The sequence below is a fragment of the Heterodontus francisci genome, chromosome 2 (assembly GCF_036365525.1).
Source record: "Heterodontus francisci isolate sHetFra1 chromosome 2, sHetFra1.hap1, whole genome shotgun sequence".
Taxonomy (NCBI): Eukaryota; Metazoa; Chordata; class Chondrichthyes; order Heterodontiformes; family Heterodontidae; genus Heterodontus; species Heterodontus francisci.
In genome coordinates this window covers 162798710-162816869 of record NC_090372.1, presented here as the reverse complement: position 1 = coordinate 162816869, position 18160 = coordinate 162798710, and the positions used below count along the sequence as shown (strand labels likewise).

The following is an 18160-nucleotide window of genomic DNA, read 5'->3' as shown; positions in this document are numbered from 1 at the left end:
ATGGTTTGGTTGAGTGGGCGGAAATGTGGTGTTACGACCAGGTGAGCAATGTATCTAGGGGTCTTTTACATCTTCACCTGATCTTATTGTAACAGGGTTTTTATTTTAAACACACTGTGTTTTGAGCTCCCTTTTTGTGAATCCTTGTTCACAACATTCCAATTATAAGGCAAAGAAATGAGCACAAACAGGCTTTCTTTGGTTTAAAAAAGAAAGATGAAATTTAGTAAACCTTAAACTTAAACTCTAATATGGTTCACACCTCCGTAGAAATGATGCGCCCAAGCTAGCATGCACATGCAATATAAACATGCAGATAGCAACAGAAAAGAGCAGAGGAAAAGATAAGTAGAACAGTTTGAGGCAATATCTTGTTACTATCTCTTGAGCTCACTGTAGAACTTGATTGAAGATATGGTCTTGCAATTCCTTGGGCCCAGTAGTCTTCTCAAAACCTTGTTCATGTAGGAGACCTGTTCTGTCTCTGAGTTTATGTGTTTTCAATGGTTTCATTTCCCTGAGAGATGAGCAGGCAGACAGACAGGAGAGAAGATGTTCTCAGTCCATGAGCACACGGCATTCCCTGTTCAAATCCTTTGTTGCAAGTTCAAATTCAAAAACTCCAGCCAGTTAGTCATGTGACTAAAACTGATTTGCCACTTCTGTGTATTGGGGAAGCAACTGCTGGGTCCCCATTGTTTCAACATTGTCTGGTACTATGCAAAAGTCCTTCCAGTCAGGGCTTGCAATTTTAAGTTTTAATGTTCATGTGGCAAAATAATGTGTGCCTCAGTCTTGGCAGATGGGGTTTGCCTGACAGTGGCAAATGGAATTCAATCCAGAGAAGTGTGAGGTAATGCATTTGGGGAAGGCAAACTAATCAAGGAATGCACAATAAACAGGAGGATATTAAGGGGGTTTGAAGAAGTGAGAGACCTTGGAATGCATGTCCACAGGTCCCTGAAGGTGGCAGGACTGATAGATAAAGTGGTGAAGAAGGCATTTGGAATGCTTTCCTTTATTGGCCGAGGTATAGAATACAAAAGCAGGGATGTAATGCTGGAACTGTATAAAACACTGGTTAGGACACAGCTGGAGTATTGCATACAGTTCGGGTCACCACATTACAGGAAGGACTTAATTACTCTGGAGAGAGTACAAAGGAGATTTACAAGTATGTTGCCTGGGTTTGAAAATTGCAGCTAAGAGGAAGGATTGAATCGGCTAGGGTTGTTTTCCATAGAACAGAGGAGGCTGAGGGGTGACTTAATTGAGGTGTACAAAATTATGAGGGGCCTAGATAGAGTAGACAGGAAGGACCTCTTTCCCCTAGTGGAGAGATCAGTTACCAGGGGGCACAGATTTAAGGTGATTGATAGAAAGATCAGAGAGGACATGTGGAGAAACATTTTCACCCAGAGGGTGGTGGCTGTCTGGAATTCATTGCCCGGAAGTAGAGGCAGAAATCCTCAACTCATTTGAAAGGTACTTGGACCTGCACCTGAAGTGCTGTCACCTGCAAGGCTACAGACTAGGCGCTGGAAAGTGGGATTAAATTGGGTGGTTAGTTTTTTCAGCCGACGCAGACACGATGGGCTGAATGGCCTCTTTCTGTGCTGGAACTTTTCTATGGTTCTATGACACTACCATTAAGGGTGGGTTTTTCAGCCAATTGAAAATTACCATGCTGACTAATTGCATACATTTTTGTCACAGTTATGTTGTTGGATCAGTAACCCAGAGACCTGGACTAATAATCTCAAGAAAGTAACTTCACATCCCACCATGACAGCTTAGAAATTTGAATTCAGTTTAAATTTAGAAATAAAAGGCTGGTATCTATAAAGTGAGCAGGATATGACTGGATTGTTGTAAAACCTCACCTGGTTTACTAATGTCCCTTAGGGAAAGAAACCTGCCAACCTTATCCTGTATGGCCTTTATGCGACTCTAGTTTCATTATCAACATGGTTGACTTTTAACTGCCCTCTGAAGTGGCCAAACAAACCAGTTATTTGGAGAGGCCAACTAGGGATGGGCAATAAATGCTCGCCTTGCCAGCGACGCCCACATCCTGAGAATTAATAATCAAAAGAAAATGAAATCAGGTCAATCCTTGTGAAAATGATGTGAAAATCAGATCCAAAGCAAGAAGTATTTTTACTGATAAATTGGTGTGCTAATGGATCCTAGAGCTGACAGCAAAACAAGTCATCAAACCAATGGTGCTCAAAAGATGAAAACCTGGTAAAAGGCAAAACAATCATTAATGCAATGCTAGAATCACATCACAATCAAGTTACTGTTTGATAACTTGATAAATTGTCTTTCAATTCAGAAAGGTCCTGTTACCTTCATTGTACTTAATAATTCATGTTATTTTATTTATTTTTTATTATTTTATTTAGAGATACAGCACTGAAACAGGCCCTTTGGCCCACCGAGTCTGTGCCGACCAACAACCACCCCTTTATACTAACCCTACAATAATCCCATATTCTACAGTAATCCATATTCCCTATCACCTAGGGGCAATTTACAACGGCCAATTTACCTATCACCTGCAAGTCTTTTGGATGTGGGAGGAAACCAGAGCACCCGGCGAAAACCCACGCAGGGAGAACTTACAAACTCCACACAGGCAGTACCCAGAATCGAACCCGGGTCCCTGGAGCTGTGAGGCTGCGGTGCTAACCACTGCGCCACTGTGCCGCCCGACATGTAACATGTTATGTTAAATCATAACATTTTCTATTTAAGTCCACAAAAAATAATCACGTTAAGTTTTACTGATAACTGATTCTGTACATTTGATGATGTTTTGCATATCATAAATATTCTTTTCAGGCTGTAGCAGACAATATAACCAATCATTTGGTTATCTGAAGAGTCCTGGCTGGCCCGACGCCTATCCTCATAATCTAGATTGTACAATCATTCTGCGAGCCCCAGAGAGCCACAAGATCTCCCTCTTCTTTCATGCCTTTGACGTCGAAGGTCTAGGTGGATGCAACTATGACTATTTAGAGGTGAGATAGCTACCTGTTATTTATCACAGCATTAAATAATTATTAGCCAGGAAATCAGCAGTGGTCAATTTCACTGCATTCTCACTGTAACTGTGACCTGCTTAAGAGTTCCCTTTTAACAGACAATCTTATGCTAATTCTAAATTATGGGAACCAAAAATCAGCAACACCTTCTCGAAAGGGATTTTGAAAAAGAGAAGAGGTATTTCCGATTTCTCATTCTTATATGTATTTCACTTAATGTTATTTATCCCTGTTTGGAGGAGAAAGATGAAATTAAAAGAAGGGATGGCAGAGAGGTTCGTCTGCATCAGAGACACTTTGTCTTCACCTGCCCTTACCCACATAACCATGTTTTCATAACCTAGGCCATCTATCTTGGAATGTTCTAGTCGAACTATCTTTGCAAGCTATAGTTCACTTGGGAGGCAGTGATGGAGTTGTGCCTTCTGCTGGACAGAAACAAAACTATTGGTGTCTTGAAGCAATGATTGAAATGCTTGAACAATTCAGGTGGCATCTTGGAGTATATAGACTCCAAGCTCATCATTGTCTATTGCAAGGTCTATCATTTTTCTATTCAAAGAGGGCTCACCATTGAGGAGGAGAAGGTTAATCAATATACAAGACCAGATCAGGAAAGACAATAATTTGGAAGCTATCATTGTTCAAATACTTCTGCAGCTTGGAAGAGGCTTTGATATAGAAAGCATTCCCCGAAGTGCCTAAACACATGATTGAACTAACCATCTCATCCACATGTGTACCATACAGTAGACCAACACACCTTCACTAACATCGTCCTCTGTGCTACAACTGCCAGGGATGCCCACCTTTTGATCTGCTGCCACCTTTTATCATAGAAGCATAAAATGGCTACAGCACAGAAGGAGGTCATTTGGCCTGTCATGTCCATGCCGGCTCTCTTTAAGAGCTACTCAGCTAGTCCCACTCTCCTGCCTTTTCCCCATGGCCCTGCAATTATTTTCTCTTAAGGTGCTTACCCAATTCCCTTATGAAAGACATGAATCAGTCTGCCTTCACCAGACTCTCAGGCAGTACATTCGAACAGACAAACATACAAATTAAGAGCAGGAGTAGGCCACTTGGCCCCTCAAGCCTACTCCGCCGTTCAACAAGATCATGGCTGATCTTATTGTAACCTCAACTCCACATTTCTGCCTGCTCCCAATAACCTTTCACCCCCTTGTTAATCAAGAATCTATCTACCTCTGTCGTAAAAATATTCAAAGACTCTGCTTCCACTGCCTTTTAAGGAAGAGAGTTCAAAAGACTCATGACCCGCTGAGAGAAAACATTTCTCCTCATCTCTTAAATGGATGACCCCTTATTTTTAAACAGAACTAGTTCTAGATTCTCCCACAAGGGGAAACATCCTTTTCACATACACCCTTTCAAGACTCCTCAGGGTCTTATATGTTTAAATCAAGTCGCCTCTTACTCATCTAAACTCCAGCAGATACAAGCCTAGCCTGTCCAACCTTTCCTCATAAAATAACCCGCCCATTCCAGGTATTAGACTAGTAAACCTTCTCTGAACTGCTTCCAATGCATTTACGTCCTTCCTTAAATAAGGAGACCAAACTGTACACAGTACTCCAAATGTGATCTCATCAATGCCCTATATAACTGAAGCATAACCTCCCTACTTTTGTATTCAATTCCCCTCGCAATAAATGAAAACTTTCCTAATTATTTGCTGTACCTGCATACTAACCTTCTGCGATTCATGCACCAGGGCACCCAGATCCCTCTGCATCTCAGAGCTCTGCAATCTCACATCATTTAGATAATATGCTTCTTTTTTTGTCTTCCTGCCAAAATGGACAATTTCACATTTTCCCACATTATACTCCATTTGTCAGATCTTTGCCCACTCACTTAACCTATCTATGTCCCTTTGTAGCCTCCTTATGTCATCTTCACAACTTACTTTATTACCTATCTTTGTGCCATCAATGAATAAATTTAGCATCGATAACTTTGGTTCTTTCATCCAAGTCATTTATATAAATGGTAAAAAGTTGAGGCCCCAGCATTGATCCCTGTGGCACACCACTCGTTACATCTTGCCAACCATTTATGCCTTCTCTGTTTACTGTTAGCTAGCCAATTTTCTATCCATGCCAATATGTTACCCATACACCACGAGCTGTTTTTTCCCCATAATAACCTTTGATGTGGTACCTCATCAAATGTCTTCTGGAAATCTAAGTACAATGCATCCACTGGTTCCCCTTTATCATGGTCGTGATCCACATTGGTAGCAATGACATAGGTAGGAAGAGGGATGAGGTCCTGAAAGCAGATTTTAGGGAGTTAGGAAGGAAATTAAAAAGCAGGACCTCCTAAGCAATCATCTCAGGATTACTCTCAGTGCCACGTGCTAGTGAGCATAGAAATAGGAGGATTGATCGATTGAATACGTGGCTGGAGAATTGGTGCAGGAGGGAGGGCATCAGATTTCTGAGGCATTGGGACCAGTTATGGGGCAGGTGGGACCTGTACAAAATGGATGGGCAAAACCTTAACAGGACCAGAACTAATATCCTGGCAGGGAGATTTGCTAGTGCTGTTGGGGAGGGTTTAAACTAGCGTGTCAGGCGGATGGGAACCTGAGGGGTAGCTCAAATTGGAAGGAAGTAAAGCTGGTAACAGGAAGTAGAAAAGTAGCAAGTGACATTAGAAGGCAGGCGAAACAAAGGCGAGCATCAACCAGGCTTAGAATGCAGAATAATGTCAAGAAGACAAGGTTAAGGGCACTCTACCTGAATGCACACAGCATTTGCAACAAGGTAGATTATTTCAAGGCCCAAATAGAGGTAAATAGCTATGATCTAATTGCCATAATCGAAACGTGGCTGCAGGGTGACCAAGACTGGGAACTGAATATTCAAGGATATTCAACATTTAGGAAGGACAGGCAAAAAGGAAAAATAGGTGATGTTGCGCTGATAATAAGGGATGGGATCAGTACATTAGTAAGAGGGGATCTCAGATCAGAAGAACAAAATGTTGAATCTGTTTGGGTGGAGGTAAGAAACAGCAAGGGTCAGCAAACATTGGGAGGAATTGTTTATACGCCACCAAACAGTAGTTGTAGTGTTAGGCATGGTATTAATCAAGAGATTAGAGAAGCATGTGGCATGGGTAATACAGTAATCATGGATGACTTCAATCTGCATACAGGCTGGGTAAACCTAATGAACACGAATGCTGTGGAGGACAAGTTTCTGGGGTGTGTTAGGGATGGTTTTCTAAAGCAGTATGTAGAGGAACTGACTAGAGAACAGGCCATTTTATATCTAATATATGTAATGAGAAAGGGCTAATTAATAATCTTGTAAAAGAAGCTTTTGGGATGATTGACCATAATATGATAGAATTTTACATTATGTTTGAAAGTGAGGTAGTTCAATCTGAAGCCAGGGTGTTAAATTTCAATAAATTGGCTGAGGTGGATTGGGAAAACACATTAAAAGGTATGACAGTACATAGGCAATGGATAGTCTTTAAATTACAGCAACTATACATTCCTTCAAGGCACAAAAACCCCAAATGTAAAGGCAGTCAACCATCAATAACAAAGGAAGTTAAGGATTGTATAAGACTAAAAGAAAAGGCCTATAAAGTTGCCAGAAATAGTAGTAAAGATGAGGATTGAGAGGATTTTGAATACAGCAAAGGAGGATGAAGGAACTGATAAAGAAAGGGAAAATAGAATATGAATGTAAGCTAGCAAAAAATATAAAAATGGACTGTAAAAGCTTCTATAGGTACGTAAAAGGGAAACGTTTGGCTAAGAGCAATGTGGGTCCATTATAGGCAGAGTCAGGAGAATTTATGATGGGGAATAGAGAAATGGCAGAGAAGCTAAATGATTACTTTGTGTCTGTCTTCACTGAGGAAGATATAAGAAATCTCCCAGAATTAGAGATCGAAGGGATTAAGGGGAATGAGGAATTGAAGGAAATTAGTGTTAATAAGAAGGTTGTATTGCAGAAATTAATGGGGCTGAAAGTTATTAAGTACTCAGGACCTGATATTCTACACCCCAGAGAGTTGAAAGAGGTAGCTATGGAGATAGTGGATGCATAGGTGATCATCTTCCAAATTCCTATAGATTCTGGAGCGGTTCCTACAGATTGAAAGGTGGCAAATGTCACCCCACAATTTCAGAAGGGAGGGAGATAGAAAACAGGGAATTACAGACCTGTTAACCTTGCATCAGTCATTGGGAAAATGCTAGAATCTATTCGAAAGCATTTGATAAATGGATACTTGGATAATAATGATCTGATTGAGCATAGTCAACATGGATTTATGAATGGGAAATCATGTTTGACGAACCTGTTGGAGTTTTTTGAGGATGTTATGAACAGATTAATAAAGGAGAGTTGGTGGACGTGGTATACTTGGATTTTCAGAAGGCTTTTGATAAAGTCCCCCACAGGAGGTCAGTTAACAAAATTAAAGCACATGGGATAGGAGGTAATATATTGGCATGGATTAAGGATTGGTTAACAGGCAGAAAACAGGAAGTAGAAATAAATGGGTCATTCTTGCATTGGCAGGCTATTACTAGTGGGGTACTGCATGGATCAGTGCTTGGGCCCCAGCTGTTCACAATATATGAAACGTTAACTCTGCTTCTCTTTCCACAGATGCTGCCAGACCTGCTGAGTGAATCCAGCATTTCTTGTTTTTGTTTCAGATTTCCAGCATCCGCAGTATTTTGCTTTTATTTTAGTGTTTAATTCACTGCCACTTCTCTTCCAGGAATGCCTACCTTGAAGAAGTTCTGCTCTTCTCTCCGATGGGATTTTCGTTTGTCTCTTTTACCTTGTTCACCTTCATTGCTTTCTATTTCCCTCCTGGTGTTTGATAAGGTATCTACCAAAACTCGTTTTCACAGCCACATCTCCTTCCTCAGTGACTGTCTCCGGCTCCGACTGATTCCACGTGGATTACCTTTTGGTCAGCTATGTGGCCTGGTCCAATCTGCACCTTCTCCTTTGTTATCTCTTGCCCAACCCCCACCTCACTTGTTTATAATCTGTGACTTTTCTAATATTTGTCAGTTCCGAAGAAGGGTCACTGACCCGAAACGTTAACTCTGCTTCTCTTTCCACAGATGCTGCCAGACCTGCTGAGTGAATCCAGCATTTCTTGTTTTTGTTTCAGATTTCCAGCATCCGCAGTATTTTGCTTTTATATATGTCAATGATTTGGATTTGGGGACCAAATATAGTATTTCCAAGCTCGCGGATGAGACAAAACTAGGTGGAAATGTGTGTTGTGAGGAAAATGCAACGTGGCTTCAAGGGGATTTGGACAGACTTAGTGAGTGGGCAAGAAAGTGGCAGTTAGAATATAATCTGGAAAAATGTGAGGTTATCCACTTTCATAGGAAGAATAGATGTGCAGAGTATTTCTTAAATGGTAAGAGATTAGGAGGGTATACAAAGGGACCTAGGAGTCCTTGTCAATAAGTCACAGAAAGCTAACATGCAGGTGCGGCAAGCAATTTATCGCAAGAGTATTTGAGTACAGGAATAGTGAAGTCTTGCTTCAATTGTATAGAACCTTGGTTAGACCGCACCTGGAGTACTGTGTGCAGTTTTGATCCCTTTACCTTAGGAAGGATATTATTGCCATAGAGGGAGTGCAACGACGGTTCACCAGACTTGTTCCTGGGATGGCGGGACTGTCCTATGAAGAGAGATTGGGGAAACTGGACCTGTATTCTCTAGAGTTTCGAAGAATGAGAGGTGATCTCATTGAAACCTACAAAATACCTAAAGGGATAGACAGGGTCACTGCAGCTAAGATGTTTCCCCTGGTTGGGGAGTCTAGAGGTTGGGGAGGTGAAGGAAATGACAGAGGAGATGCAATACCTTTCCATGTAAGTGCAGGAGATGCAACACCTGCTTTTTTACCTCCTCCCTTCTCACCAACCAGTGCCCCAAAGACTGCTTCCAAGAGAAACAGCAACTTACTTGTACTTCTTTCAATTTAGTATACTGTATTCGCTGGTCACGATGCAGTCTCCTCTACATTGTAGAAACCAAACACAAATTGGGCGATCGCTTTGCAGAACACCTCCATTCAGTCCGCAAGCATGACCCTGAGCTTCCGGTCGTCAGTCATTTTAACTCTCCACCTTCTCACATGCTGACTTCTCTGTCCTCACCCTCCTGCAGTGTTCCAAGGAAGCTCAATGTAAACTCGAGGGAAATGACCTCATCTTTTGATTAAGCACTTTTCAGCCTTCCAGACTCAAGATTGAATTCAACAATTGCAGTTCATAACCTCTGACCCCATTTTGTTTCCTTTCTCTTTGCTGATTTTGTTTTTTCTCTCTTGTTATCTCTGTTTCTCTTCCCACAAATGATACCAGGCCTGCTGAGTAGTGCTGGCATTTTCTGTTTTTATTGAATATTAAGCAGGGCATTTAATCCATTTAGCATTACACCTCAAGATGAATTTTGAACCCAAGATCTTACAGAATATAACTTTTGAGTCACGTTACTAATTTCTTGCAAACACCTAAGTACAGAAAAAGATTGAACTGTAATTACTTTTTATTTGTTTCAGGTACAAAATGGTACAGATAGTAATGGACAAGTGCTTGGCAGGTTCTGTGGTAACATACTACCTAATCCTATCTTCCCCAACTTCCATGCACTTACCCTACATTTTAAAAGTGATATCTTAACAAGTCGCAATGGTTTTGAGATCACCTGGACATCTTCTCCAAATGGTAATTTGAAACAATAAGAGCTTATTTTGTCTTTCAGTCTGCAGCATGCAATAGCATCTCTAAAACTCCAATAGCAATCATTTTGCGAAAGATTAATTCATTTTGCAGTATTATATAGTAACTGAATTTCAGTCATCAAATGTAATTTAGAGCTGACTTTCCTCTGCCCTGCTCTCAAATGGCATCAGAAAAATGGGTGCAATACACAGGGGAAATGGGCAAGAATCATTTGTTCCCAGTCTGCTCCTGAATAGCACTGCACACATTCCTCCTTGTTGGTTTTACGGGTGGTTACACTTAACTCCACCTGAAAAGGGAACAGCAATGTAAAATACATGAAAAATAAATGTCAGGTGCCTTTGTGTACAGAGATGCTGGGTGCAAATGGCTGGTATGCAAGAGCCCCAAACAGGAGTTCAAGCAGACTGCCCATGTAAAACCTGGTTTTGATGCTTCCTGAGCTCTGGTTTAGATGCTATTTTAAAGGACAGGCTAGTATTGTCGAGAAAGGCTTTTTTTTGACTTTTCAAATTTCAAAACTGGTTTGGCTAGTTTAGCACTGCGCCTTTTTGTGATTTCAGCCATTTGGAGGTAGATGAGAGAAAACAATGAAATGACCCTTTGACAGTTGCTGTCAATTTGACAATTCACTTAGTGCTCTCTGAGCCTTTAATAGCTGTGCCTCTGCTACACAGAATGGATCTTCCACTCTCTCTGCCTGATCTATAAAACTATTCCACGCCAGCTGGAGGAAAAAAGAGAGAAGCCTCACAGTTAAACCAACCCGCTCCTTCTATTTCCGCAATATCATTCTTCAAACCCACATTTGTTTTCCTGTTCCTCCACTGCTTGGCATCATGGTGTTACCGCTTTACGAGCTCCCGCCAAACAGACTGTAGTGGTGGGCTGGTCTGCGGCTCGGGGTGTTGCTGGCAGCCACGGCACAACAACACGACTCCGTCAACTGCTGCAAATGAGTTAGACTTTCCGCTGATTTTTACAACAGTAATATCAGCGCAATCTGGGTGGAATTAACTAACCCAGCACAAAAGATTTAGAAATTTTCAATGTAAGTGAATCGCACCCAAAACCACTTATTTTTGAGTTTGCCCCAATCTTTTATGCTGGTTTAAGATTCAGTTTGCTAATAACAGGCCCCACCCACAAAACTGACCATGCCCCAGGTCTAAAGTATGAGATTCTGCCGAATTGCACTGGTTTGGGATGACTCTTCAAATTGTGCTCATTTTCTCAAGCACACAACACTAGCAGGTATATTTTAAATTTATATTCATATCAAAATGTATATGAATACATGGAGTGTGGCAAATAAGATTGGTGCATTACAGGTGCAGATAGCCATGTGGAAATATGATGTTGTAGCTATAACGGAGACCTGGCTCAACGAAGGGCAGGACTGGGTATTAAATATTCCTGGATCCAGGGTTCAGGAAAGATAGGAAAGGAAGAATAGGGAGAGGGGTGGCAGTATTGATTGAGAACATTGCTGTGCTGGAGAGGGAGGATGTCCTAAAGGGGTCAAGGACAGAATCTATTTGGCTAGAGTTAAGAAACAATAGAGGTGCAATTACATTGTTTGATGTATTCCATAGGCCACCAACTAGTGGGAAAGATGTAGAGGAACAAATTTGCAAGGAAACTACAGAGAGGTACAAGAATTGTAGAGTAGTTACTATGGGGAACTTGAATTATCTGAATATAGACTGGGATAGTAGTAGTGTAAAGAGCCAAGAGAGACATAAGTTCCTAGAGTGTTCAGGAGAATTTTCTACAGCAGTATGTTTCCAGTCCAATGAGAAAGGAGGCACTGCTGGACCTGGTTCTTGGGAATGAGGTGGGCCAGGTGGGCAAAGTGTCAGTAGGGGAACATTTAGGGGACAATGATCATTGTATCATAAGGTTTAGATTGGCTATTGAAAAGGACAAGGAACAAGAATAAGAATAATTAACTGGGGCACAACATCGTGGGCCGAAGGGCCTGTTCTGTGCTGTATTTTTCTATGTTCTATGAAAGCCAACTTCAATGGGATAAGAATGGACCTGAGCCAAATAAATTGGAATCAAAGATTGAAAGGAAAAAGGGTAGCTAGACAATGGGCTACCTTCAAAGAAGAGATAGTTCGAGCACAGTCAAGGTATATTCCCACGAAGGGTAAAGGTAAGGCAAACAAATCCAGAGCTCCGAGGATGACAAAAGAGATAGAGATTAAGTTGAAGAAGAAAAGGTGTGCTTATGACAGATGCCAGGTGGATAATACAACCAAGAACTAGGCTGATAATGGAAGGTTCGGAGGGGAATTTAAAAAAAGGTAATAAGAGAAGCAAACAGAGAGTATGAGAAGAGACTGGCAGCTAACATAAAATGGAATTCAAAATTCTTCTATAGGCAGATAAATAACAAAAAGTTGGCAAAAGGAGGAGTCGAACTAATTAGGGACCAAAAAGGGGATTTACACATGGAGGCAGGGGGTATGGCTGATATATTAAATGAAAACTTTGCATCAGTCTTTACCAAGAAAATGCTGCGCATGTCATGGTGAAAGAGGAGGTAGTTCAGACACTTGAAGGGTTTAAAATTGATAAGGAGGAGGTATTGAATAGGCTGTCTGTACCTAAATTTGATAAGGCACCAGGACCAGATGAGATGCATCCAAGAATACGGAGGGAAGTGAGAGTGGAAATTGCGGAGGCACTGGCCATAATTTTCCAATCTTTCTTAGACTCAGGGTGGTGCCAGAGGACTAGAGAATTGCAAACATTACATCCTTGATCAAAAAAGGGTGTAAAGATAACCCAACAACTACAGGCCAGTCAGTTTAACCCCAGTGATGGGGAAGCTTGTAGAAATGATAATTCGGGACAAAGTTAATAAGCACAGGGACATATGCTTGTTAATTAAGGAAAGCCAGCACAGATTTGTTAATGGAAAATCATGTTTAACTAGCTTGCTTGAGTTTTTTGATGAGGTAACAGAAAGGGTTCATGAGGGTAATGCTGTTGATGTGTTGTACATGGACTTCCAAAAGACATTTGATAAAGTGCCACACAACAGACTTAGCAAAGTTAGAGCTCATGGAATAAAAGGGACAATAGCAACATGGATACAGAATTGGCTGAGTGACGGGCAACAGAGAGTAGTGTTTAATGGATGTTTTTTGGGCTGGAGGAAGGTTTGTAGTGGAGTTCTCCAGGGGTCACTGTTGAGACAATATAAAATAAAGGGTGAAATTCTAAAGGGGGTGCAGGAGCAGAGGGACCTGGGTGCATATATTATATATGCATATAGATATACATAAATCATTGAAGGTGGCAGAACAAGTTGAGAGAATTGTTAATAAAGCATACAACATCCTACACTATCAATAGGGACATAGAGTACAAAAGCAAGGAAGTTATATCAAACATGCGTAAAATACTGGTTCAACCTCTTCTGGAGTATTGCATCCATTTCTGGGCACCACACTTTAGGAAGGATGTGAAGGCGTTAGTGAGGGCCTTGAATGGCCTGGGGCGGGCAGACCGCCTTTTGCTGTCGCCACCCCGCACAAAATGGTGGCGGAGGCGGGAGCGGGTCGGGAAGGGCTCCCCGAGCCTCCCACTCCATTTTACACCCCTCACCCCTCCAAAACCCCACCACCAACCTGCCCTTTGTGGGAGGGTGGGGGCGTAAAATTCCAGCCTTAATTTATAAGAAACTGACTAGTGTGTACTAGTCTATAGTTTTATGAAGTCATTTTCGGTGTGTTCCTGCGATATGCAAATCGGGCCTGACTGGAAGTTTGGGTTCCTGATGCAGGCTATTTCATGAGACCTACCTCGAATTGCTCCCAGACAATACCAAGAGAAGAATATTGGCCCTTAAATTTCTACACTAGAGGGTTGCTTGAGAGAGTTATTCTTATAACGAGGAGCAATCAATGCATGTGAAGTCATAGACACTTCTGTTGGGTGATATAAATAAATCAACTGACTCTATATTTATTTGAAATTTTAACATAGATCATGCCATGTCCATTCGCAGTTGCGATCTTAACTGTTTAGGATAATATTGCACAAAAAAGTTTGTATGTTGGGGACATTATAAATATAATACAGATCTTACTGAAAGGTAATTTTGAAACAGCTGACTTTTTTCCTTATGGTTCCTTTCTCCTGTACAGACTGTGGTGGAACACTATTTGGCTCCAGTGGATCTTTTTACAGTCCTAACTACCCTGCCACCTACAGCAACAATACCGACTGTGAGTGGATAATTGTGGCACCAGTAGGACGAGTAGTGACAATAGACTTCATATTATTTAATATTAATGGCCCTGGTGACTGTATTAAAAATTACTTGAGGCTGTATGATGGACCAGATTCCAGCTCGCCTTCCATAGGACCATACTGTGGAGCGGTATGTAGAAAAAGTACTTGTTCATAAATAAGTTTGTTTTCTGCCACATTTTTATTTTTTTATGCACCAAAATCATTTTGTTTATGGGAAACAATGAATCTAAAAACCCAAAGATCTATTACATTAAAATGTTTTGTGGTTTGAAAACAAAGTTGCAGAACTATATATTGTGCTCTGCAGAATAAACTACTTCAGTAAGTTATTGGCCCAAATTTTGCAGTTAAAATAACAATGAGGCTATTGGTATTCACCATTACAATTGAATAAATTGGACAGAAACTTCTGGCAACCACATTTGCACAGTTAAACACAGAAATCAGGAAGTTGCTGTCCAAGTTGCTCTGAACTTCCAGAAACTTTGCTACACTGGTATTATACCAAGAGACTCACAAATCAGTCCATGTAATGGCGAAAAGTTACTGTTCTTACCCACTAAATAACCACTAAACTTGCCAGAAAAGGTTTGTGCTTGTTCATTCAAGTGTAAGTGGTTTTCTAATGGCCTGATAAGTGCTAACTACTTCCAAACAACCTCTCTGGCGCTGAAAATTTACTTTTACAAATGTGGAGTCTCGTTCTTTCAGATTTTTATTATTGTTGTACATTTTTAACAATTTAAAAAAATTAAATATTTTTATTTACTTTGACTAGAGCTAAGGAACAAAAAAGGTGCTGTTACTTTATATTGTTTGGTGTTGTCTATAGGTCAGCAGCTAGTGGGAAGGACATGGAGGAACAAATTTGCAAGGAAATTACAGAGAGGTACAAAAATTATAGGGTGATTAAAATGCGGGACTTTAATTATCCAAACATAGACTGGGATAATAGTAGTGTAAAGGGCAGTGAAGGGCAAGAGTTACTAGAGTGTGTTCAGGAAAATTTTCAACAACAATATATTGCTAGTCCAACAAGAAAGGAAGCACCGCTAGACCTGGTTCTTGGGAACAAGCTGGGCCAAGTGGAACAAGTATCAGTAGGAGAGCATTTAGGGATAGTGCTCATTGTATCATAAGGTTTAGGCTGACTATGGAAAAGGACAAAGAGCAGTCCAGGGTAAGAATAATTAACTGGGGGAAGGCCAATTTCAATGAGGTAAAAATGGAGCTGGGGCAAATAAATTGGAGTCAAAAGCTGGCAGGAAAACTGGTAGATGAACAATGGGCTATCTTCAAAAAAAGAGATAGCTCGAGCAGAGTCAAGGTATGTTCCCTCGAAGGGCAAAAGTAGGGCAAACAGATCCAGAGCTCCCTGGATGACAAAAGAGGTAGAGAGTGAGATAAAGAAGAAAAAGTGTGCTTATGAAAGATGCCAGGTAGAAAATACTATTAAGAACAAGGCTGAATATAGGACCAGAGAGGAAGTGAAAAAGCAAATAAGAGAAGCAAAGAGAGAGCATGAAAAGAGACTGGCAGCTAGCATTAAAAGGAAATGCCAAAGTTTTCTATCAGCATATAAATAGTAAAAGGGTGGTAAAAGGATGAGTGGGGCTGATGAAAGACCAGAAAGAGGATTTACACATGGAGGCAGAGGGCATAGCTGAGGATTAAATGAATACTTTGTATCTGTCTTTACCAAGGAAGAAGATGCAACCCAGGCAATGTTGAAAGAGGAGCTAAGTCTGACACTACATGGGTTTAAAATTGATAAAGAGGAAGTATCAGATAGGCTGTCTGTATTTAAAGTGGATAAAGCACCAGGACCAGATGCGATGCATCTAAGGATACTGAGGGAAGTGAGAATGGAAATCGCGGAGGCACCAGCCATACTTTTTCAATCTTCCTTAGACTCGGGGTTGGTGCCAGAGTACTGGAGAATTGTTCAAAAAAGGGTGTAAAGATAACCAGCAACTACAGGCCAGTTAGTTTAACTGCAATGGTGGGAAAACGTCTAGAAAAAATAATTCTAGACAAAATCTATGGTCAAATGGACAAATGTGAGTATATGAAGGAAAGCCAGCATGGATTTCTTAAGGGAAAATCATGTTTAACTAACTTGCTGGAGTTTTTTAAGGAGGTAATAGAAAGGGTTGTTGAGGGCAATGCTGTTGATGTAGTATGCATAGACTTTCAAAAGGCATTTGATACAGTGCCACACAACAGACTTGTGAGCAAACTTGTAGCTCATGGAATAAAAGGGACGGTAGCAACATGGATACTAAATTGGCTGAGTGACAGGAAACAATGGGTAGTGGTTAATGGATGTTTTTTGGGCTGAAGGACCTTTTGTTCTGGAGTTCCCCAGGGATCAGTGTTGGGACCCTTGTTTTTCCTGATATATATTGATGACCTAGACCTTGGTGTACAGGGCACAATTTCAAAGTTGATGATACAAAGCTTGGAAGCATTGTGAACTGTGAGGAGGATAGTGTCGAACTTCAAAAGAACATAGACAGGTTGGTGGAATGGGCAGACAGGTGGCAGATGAAGTTCAATGCAGAGAAATGTGAAGTGATTCATTTTGGTAGGAAGATCACGGAGAGACAATGTAAAATAAAGTGTACAATTCTAAAGGGGGTCCAGGAGCAGAGGGACCTGGGTGTATATGTACATAATTCATTGAAGGTGGCAGGACAGTTTGAGAGAGCAGTTAATAAAGCATACAGTATCCTGTGCTTTATTAATAGGGGCATAGAATACAACAGCAAGGAAGTTATTTTGAACGTGTATAAGATACTAGTTCGGCTTCAGCTGGAGTATTGTATCCAGTTCTGGGCTCCGAACTTGAGGAAAGATGTGAGCTCATTGGACAGAGTTCAGAAAAGATTCACGAGAATGGTTCCAGGGATGAGGAATTTCAGTTGTGAAGATAAATTGGAGAAGTTAGGACTGTTTTCCTTGGAGAAGAGAAGGCTGAGAGGTGATTTGATAGAGGTATTCAAAATCATGAGGGGTCTGGACAGAGTAGATAGAGAGAAACTGTTTTCCCTCGTGAAAGGATCAAGAACGAGAGGGGACCAATTGAAAGTATTTGGTAAGAGAAGCAAAAGTGACATGAGGAAAGACGTTTCGCACAGCGAGTGGTTAAGGTCTGGAATGCCCTGCCTGAGAACATGGTGGACGCAGGTTCATTTGAAGCGTACAAAAAGGAATTAGACAGTTATACGAAAAGGAAGAATGTGCAAGGTTATGGGGAGAAGGTAGGGGAATGGAACTGAGGGAGTTGCTCTTTCAGAGCCATTGCAGACACGATAGGCCAAATGGCCACCTTCTGCACTGTAACGATTCTGTGATACTTTTTCTTTCTGCCTCTTTTATCGCTCTCTCTCTCTCTCTCACAATCCTATCTTTCTTTCCATCTATTTATTTTGCTTTCTGTACATGATTTTTCATTGGACTATTCTAACTTACAATTCCTGCTTCAGACAACTTTATTGGTTTAGGAGATATACAGTTGCTTACCCCGGGTGCATAGGTCGCAGATCCCCTGTAGAGGTTACTGCACTTAAATTGATTTCTAATCGCTGCAAGATCCAGTGCAAAAGTCCATAGGAAGTCTGTGGGCAAGTGTAAATGCAATGAATATCGGGTTCCATTCGTTTGCCACTGACTGCAAAATCTGAGCCAATATAGTTTCACAAACATGGGCGGCTACTACTGATGATATTCATCCATAGATGGATTCAATGGAATAATACATTGAGGATTTATTTTTATTACATTGGCTAATGTGTACATATTAAATTCCTGTCTGCACTATTGTAACGTTACTGATTAACTCCCTTATTATAAATTGTTTGGCAACTGCATTAAAATAAATCAATAATGTCAATATTATTTTGCAAAGGGAATTAAAGTGCCCTCTGTGTTGTGGTGTCAGTCTGTCCATTGGCTAAATAGTTTATCCAAATGATGCTTTATATGCTTCCCATATATATTGTACTGTGTGAGTGTAAATGAACAATCTCAAAAAAGTAAACACAACTAAGAGAAA

General features: G+C 40.8%; 1 protein-coding gene across 3 annotated transcripts in view; it reads left to right on the top strand.

Moving 5' to 3' along the window:
- Positions 1 to 18160, top strand: part of cubn (cubilin (intrinsic factor-cobalamin receptor)) — a 403204-nt gene that overhangs the window by 381600 nt on the left and 3444 nt on the right. For 2 of the 3 annotated variants that reach the window (XM_068013312.1, XM_068013303.1), the window contains 3 exons: positions 2848 to 3029; positions 9648 to 9813; positions 13995 to 14230. In XM_068013312.1, the coding sequence (XP_067869413.1) occupies positions 2848 to 3029; positions 9648 to 9813; positions 13995 to 14230 (584 nt within the window). Of the gene's footprint in view, positions 1 to 2847; positions 3030 to 9647; positions 9814 to 13994; positions 14231 to 18160 lie in introns of those variants that run through there. The other variant, XM_068013322.1, reaches the window with a different exon arrangement.